This window comes from Hordeum vulgare, chromosome 1H (assembly GCF_904849725.1).
Source record: "Hordeum vulgare subsp. vulgare chromosome 1H, MorexV3_pseudomolecules_assembly, whole genome shotgun sequence".
In the NCBI taxonomy this organism is placed as follows: domain Eukaryota; kingdom Viridiplantae; phylum Streptophyta; class Magnoliopsida; order Poales; family Poaceae; genus Hordeum; species Hordeum vulgare.
In genome coordinates this window covers 463,129,684-463,136,038 of record NC_058518.1, presented here as the reverse complement: position 1 = coordinate 463,136,038, position 6,355 = coordinate 463,129,684, and the positions used below count along the sequence as shown (strand labels likewise).

Genomic DNA, 6,355 nt, shown 5'->3' with positions numbered 1-6,355 from the left:
AAAACTTATCAAACGATATGCACGGGGAATAGTAATCCATCTGGCTTTATTATTCCCCATCATATTTTGGGTCGAATTTGACCACATATTTAACTAACAAAATATAAATGTACTCCCTCCGTCCTAAAATAAATGTATCAACTTTGTACTAACTCTAGTACAAAATTATACTAAGCTTGAGACAGTTATTTTAGGACGGAAGGAGTATGTCACAAGAAGAAGGCAAGAGCAAGGTTCCAGCTAACCCAACTCTGGGAGCCAAAAAATATATCGTTAAATTCATATTTGTACATAACTCATATTTTATTAGTTAAAACTATTGTTCAATATGATAAAAATACAAAAAAGACTAGTAAACGGTAGTGAATGTTAACGCATGCCCCATCCTACATCCTCGTTTTCTGTGTTTCTATCGGCAGGCTGTGTGAATGGCAGAATGGGTTCCATCCATGGTCTGCAGTCTCACAAGCGGGCGACGTCAGAAACGTACCCACCCGGCGGAGCGAGGCCCGGCACCACATCTTGTCGCTGTTCGCCGCAGGGCGCACCAGACCAAGAGCCCAGTAGTCCATGACTCCATGAGGCAGGCATGGCAGTGGCACACACGACACGCACATATGGCTTCAGCCAAGAAAACAACATGGCTTTTGCCCGAGCAATAATCCCAATCTTGTCTCACCCTACACACAACGTCAAACGGGGAGGAGAGGCATCGGTCGAAAAGGGAGGGAGCGAGAAACCATACAAAAAACGCCATTAACTCGCCGTGATTCTAGCAACTTCCTTCTTCAGCTCCTCCCACCGCTTCTTCATTCCTTTTAAGTCTGCGAGGGCGACCCTCTCTTCTTCTCCCTCTCCGGTCCCGTGTAGTTCTTGGTGAGTGCTACGTTGCTAGTGTGGGGTGTAGTGTAGCAGCAGCACTGCACGGGGAGGCTAAAGCACGGTAGTTCGTGTGGGTGGCATGAGGGCTGGGGGGATGCTGTGCCGGTCGCAGGCGGCGACGGCGGTCTGTGTGCCGGGGGACGCACGGTCTATGGTCGTCGGGCGCCGCGCCGACCGGGCAACAATCGCCGAAGACGCGCGCGTCTTGCACGACGTCAGGTACGTGCGCCTTGGCGGCGCCGGCGCTGGGTGCGACGGGCCCGGCGCCACGCGTGTCTCGTCCAGGCGGGTGGCGCCGCCCCCACCGCCGCCCATGCCGAGGAGGCGCGGAGCGCCAGTGGCCGTGACGCTGCCGATGGTGACCAAGAGCCCCGTGGAGACGCCGGCGCGGGACACGGCGGCGGCTAAGCGGGCACCCGCCGCGCCGACGGCGGCAGTGGCACCCGGAGACCAAATCCTCCAAGTACGTAGCCCCGACAGCCCGTATTCTGCTCCAGCACGTAGTGTTTTGTTTGCACTTTGCACATTTCTTTACAAACGCTTTCACTTCAGCACAAGGACAAATCCTCGCGAACTCATTGTACCAGCACCATATGCATTTCAATTTACTCCCTCCGTTCCTAAATATAAGACCTTTTAGAGATTGTACTATAACTACATACGGATGTACATAGACATATTTTAAAGTGTAGATTCACTCATTTTGTTCCGTATGTAGTCTTCTAGTGAAATACCTAAAAGTTCTTCTATTTTGAAACGGAGGGAGTATTTGCCTATTTGGCCTCAGTTCTCCTTTCACACGTGTGATGCATTTCAATTATACGTACGTATATGTTGAAAATTATAGTGCAATATTACAACTGTAATGAGCCAGGCCCTTTGCCCCAGGGCCCGAGATGCATGCATTTACTCGGTAACAGTAGTAGTAACTTCCTCCCATCAATATGGTGAGGTCAAAACTGGAGATGTGTGAGAGACAGTAACAACATTAACGCCAAATAAAGAAGCAAAAAGGACTACGCTGCAGAACAGTGGAAGGTCACAAGCGGTCCAGATTGCAGCACAGTAGACACGTCCTTACACTAATACAGTATCGTTCAGAGAAGGAAAAAAAATAAAGAGATTAGTAGTAGTACTTAGCTTGTGGACCATAGGTACCATCCCATGCAGGTTAGATCAAGCTGTGCTTGCTTTTGTTTTTGCCAACCAAATTAATTTTGGTCAAAGTAATAGATAGATAATTTGTTTGAGTGTCAATTAATATAGGACGGAGGAAGTAGCTAGTACCTAGAGGCGCATTTGCTACTTGTGTTTCAGCTTAATTGTTGGAGGAGGTGTGCTTCGGTAGACCCTCTCCCTAAAATATAGAAAGGGGACGTATATCTATCTTGTATTGTACACTACAGACCGTCGTATGTATGCAATATGAGATGGGATATACCTACGGTGATATAAAAGTCTACAATATGAGATGGGTATATGTTTTCTTTTGTACATTTTACAAAGAAGGAGGGTCTTTTTTTTAGAAAAGGAGGCATAGCCCCGGACTCCGAGAGATGCATGCAGCCGTAAAAGGAGGAGGATCTATCAAAGCAAAAGTGTTGTTGGAGATCTGATGCTCTTGTACGTACGTCCACAGGTGGTCGTGATGAAGGTGGCTATACACTGCCAGGGATGTGCAGGGAAAGTGAGGAAGCACATCTCCAAAATGGAAGGTATGTATGTGACAAGATTAGCGTTAACATATTTATATTAAAACATGCATGCAAAACACAATAACGATATTTCAGAATCTAGATTGACACTTCGTTTTACTTCTTCTTATTATTATCTCTTTGTATCTTGTATAAGTGCTCGCTAACAAAGTTATTTTTCTGTATATTTTTTTCCCGTAAGTTTAGATTGTTTCGTATAGCTGCCAGGTTAATATCCATGCTTGAGAGTTGGTAGCACTTACACAAACATCGATTAGTTTTGAAATACACATAAAGTATCCGTGATAAACTATCTATTCATTCTGTTCACATAAAGAAATTATCCTGAATGTACCAGCGAGATACATTGAAGGCATTGCTGTAGAAAAAGTTGATTTAATCTTAGAGATGCTTATTTTGTACTCCGTCCTAGACTAAGTATCGCTGATCTAGTAGAAAGTTATACTAAATCAACGACACTTATTTTAGGATGGAGATGTGGTTCGACAGTGGTTGCATTTGTTCTTAGTCTTCTTAATAATTAATATAAATGGTTATGCATCACAGTGACCCAGATGCCGATCGGTTAATCTCATTTCCAATAATAAAAAAGTACCAACGAGATTCGATGGGAGGGCGAGCCCCATGGACATTACATGTACTAAAATAGAATGGGACAACACAAGTTCATTCCCGACAGGATTCGGATCGTGGTCATCCTGGATGCGCCACCGCGACCCAGCCACTTGGTACTGCCGAGCTCCAACATGCATATCCATGTGAAATCACAACTGGGCCTCGAACAGATCTTAAACTACAGTCATGTTGAACTGCAGCCTACACTTGCCCGTCTACCACCCTCTCTGAAAAGGCTCTTCCTCTGTGGAAAGTGCAAATCGTTTAGCACTAGCTGGGCAGCCTTTGAAAATTCTCAGGCTTCAGAAACCTCACGTGGTAGTGCATCTTTCCAACCCCTGAATAATTCTCTCTCCCGTGCCGGTATACGCCGAACACAGTGACGTGCATGTGCATGCACACGTAGGAGAATACGTGGTACGTATGGCGATTTGCAGGTCGCTACGTTATAAAACTGTCTAGTACTCCCTTCGTTTCTAAATATAAGTCTTTGTAGAAATTTCACTACTGAACTACATATGGATGTATATAGACATACTTTAGAGTGTACATTCAATCATTTTGCTTCGTATGTAGACATCTAGTGAAATCGCTTAAAAGGCTTATACTTCCTCCGTCCTAAAATAACTGTCTCAACTTTATACTAGCTCTAGTATAAAATTGTACTAAGCTTAAGACACTTATTTTAGGACGGAGGGAGTATTTAGGAACGGAGGGAGTAAGTTGCATGTTCCTGTGCAGCGAGGTAGCTAGCTGGGCTGTATGTCTCCAGCGACTGTCAAAAGTGAAGACTGGTGACTGGTGCATGCATGCAATGCATGCAGCATGCATCCGTTGAAGCTACTGTAAAATGTACTCCTACTAATTGACCTGGAGTAGAAGTAATTCTGTTGGTTCATGCATGCTTGCTTGTCTGAAGGGCCGGCCGGTCGGGTTTTCACTTTTCACTGACTGCGTGGAAGCAATGCGTGTGTGCAGGGGTGACGTCGTTCAGCATCGATCTGGAGAGCAAGAAGGTGACGGTGATGGGTCACGTGTCCCCGGCGGGCGTCCTCGAGAGCATCTCAAAGGTCAAGAAGGCTGAGCTGCTCATGTGAATCTTCTCATCATTCATCCTACCCAGCATAAATTATTGTTTGTACTAAATGGCCCATTGGCAAACTTAATCCGTGTACCGACCCTCGGGGGAAATACTATATTTTGAGATCTAGTCCTTCATGCTCGCTCCCAACAAAGGGGCGCGTAAATTGCTTGTTCCCACGCCTTTCTCTAAGCCGTGTTTGACTTATATCCATACACTTTCATGGGTCGCGTCGCCGATGTGGCACGGGCCGGAGACGGCAAGAACTGTAAGGCGCGATACCTATGTGAACACTTGGCTTTCAATTGTGGACATTGCGAGATTTTTCAAAAGATCTGGTTTTCTAGGTTCCATTATTGTGTGTATTCTATCCGTTCTTAAATATAAGTTTTTTTTAGAATTTTCTTTCCTTAATAATAAAGCAGCTACTGCTTCTGTCGTACGTCATAGTTTTTATCTCTAAAGTTGCTCTAAATAACCCACCATGCCATCCACAAGTTAAAAAAACCGATACAGATTTTCTTTCCTGTAAAAATCGTCGTGAGGTTACGTTCTTATAAGTTTGGACAAGAAATTGTTACTAACATACGTGTAGCGTAGTGGTTGAGGCCCCATGCTGTTTGAGGGATGACCCGGGTTCGAACCCTACTTCCTATGGCCTTATTTTTCTGAGTCTCCCTTTTTCTTTTTATTGCAGCTAGCATGCACATCTTCCTTTCAATACGTTTTCATGTGTGTCCCATGTTTTTATCTTTATTTTTATGCCTTTTCTTTTCTCATTAAATTTTTTATTTTTCCTATCTTTAAATTATTTTATAATTTCCCAAAAATCCAAATTTTAAAAGTTGTGAGTTCTAAAAAAATGTTCATGAAATCATACAATGTTAGTTATTCAGAAAATTCAGACATTGTAAAAAAAATCATGAATTTAAAAAATGTTTACGATTTCTAATAATTTCTGTGTTTGCAATATATAGCTGGAACATATTAAAATAGCATCTCATGTGGGAATTAGTCTTGCGGCCCTGGCAACAAGTGAGTTCCCAATTTGTTTCTGGAAAACTAGAATTTTACATTACAATTCCAATGAAATAGTTGCAGTAATTTTTGTGGTTTCCTGTATAAAGTGTTAACTTGCCCTACTGTTATTCTGTAAAAGGTGTAAAGTTTGCAGGCCGAAAAAAGGTTGAAGGCAGACATGATAACCATGTCAATTTGCTACACGAGTGGTTCCTAACACTTGCTGTAGCGTTCCTGTGTTTGCATGATAGTGTTATCCCTATAGACACCGTTAGATTCCCAGAAATTATGCTACAGTGATGTGTGGTTACAGCTTGCTGGCGTCTATTGAGAATGAGGGACACACATATGTGAAGCCTGTGACACCTCTGAAGAATAAAAATGAAACCGACTCCGAAAATGCTTGAAGAAAGCATGAAGCATGAGCAACCTCTTGATGACTTTGCTGTCCATCTGTGGCAGCTCCGTGGGCAATGAACTTATTCGTGTTTAACTTATATACTATATATGTAACTTTGCGGGTTATATATTGTGCTTGGAGTTGTAGATTTAAAAAATGACGTCAAAATATGTGTGGTTGAAACACAGCAATCTGAATTCTTGTGATGAGAAAATAGAGTTGTCATTGTGCTTCAATGCAATTGCAAAGAGAAATATAATACTATACTGATTGAATTATTGGGTCTACAAATGCACCTGCCACAAAAATCCAGAAAGTATTATCAAGACATGGCACCTCCATTGAAACCATATTGGGATGGATCAGCTCGGCTCTATCGGAGATGCTCTAATAATTAAAAACTGAAATGCGGAAAAGCTTTAGCCACCTTGACGGCCCACACAAACCCTTCGCCGCCCTGCACAAACCTCACCGCGACACGGAATGACGGAAGTTGTGTGACGAAGAGAACCTTCCACAGGAAGGCTAATGGTCGCGGCAGCGGCCGCCACCGCCACCGCTCCGCCGGAGACAGCACTCCCAGCGGGGGATGGCCCCGGATACGACGACGACGATGACTACGAGGAGGAGGAGTGCCGCATA

At 43.9% G+C, this 6,355-nt stretch overlaps 1 protein-coding gene across 1 annotated transcript; it reads left to right on the top strand.

Moving 5' to 3' along the window:
* The first annotated feature begins 617 nt into the window (after nt 1-617).
* LOC123415039 (protein SODIUM POTASSIUM ROOT DEFECTIVE 3-like) lies at nt 618-4,644 on the top strand. Its single transcript, XM_045106696.1, has 3 exons — nt 618-1,345; nt 2,522-2,597; nt 4,191-4,644. Exons 1-3 carry the CDS (start codon nt 962-964, stop codon nt 4,307-4,309), a joined length of 579 nt encoding a protein of 192 aa, XP_044962631.1. The 5' UTR covers nt 618-961; the 3' UTR covers nt 4,310-4,644.
* Nucleotides 4,645-6,355: the final 1,711 nt, after the last annotated feature.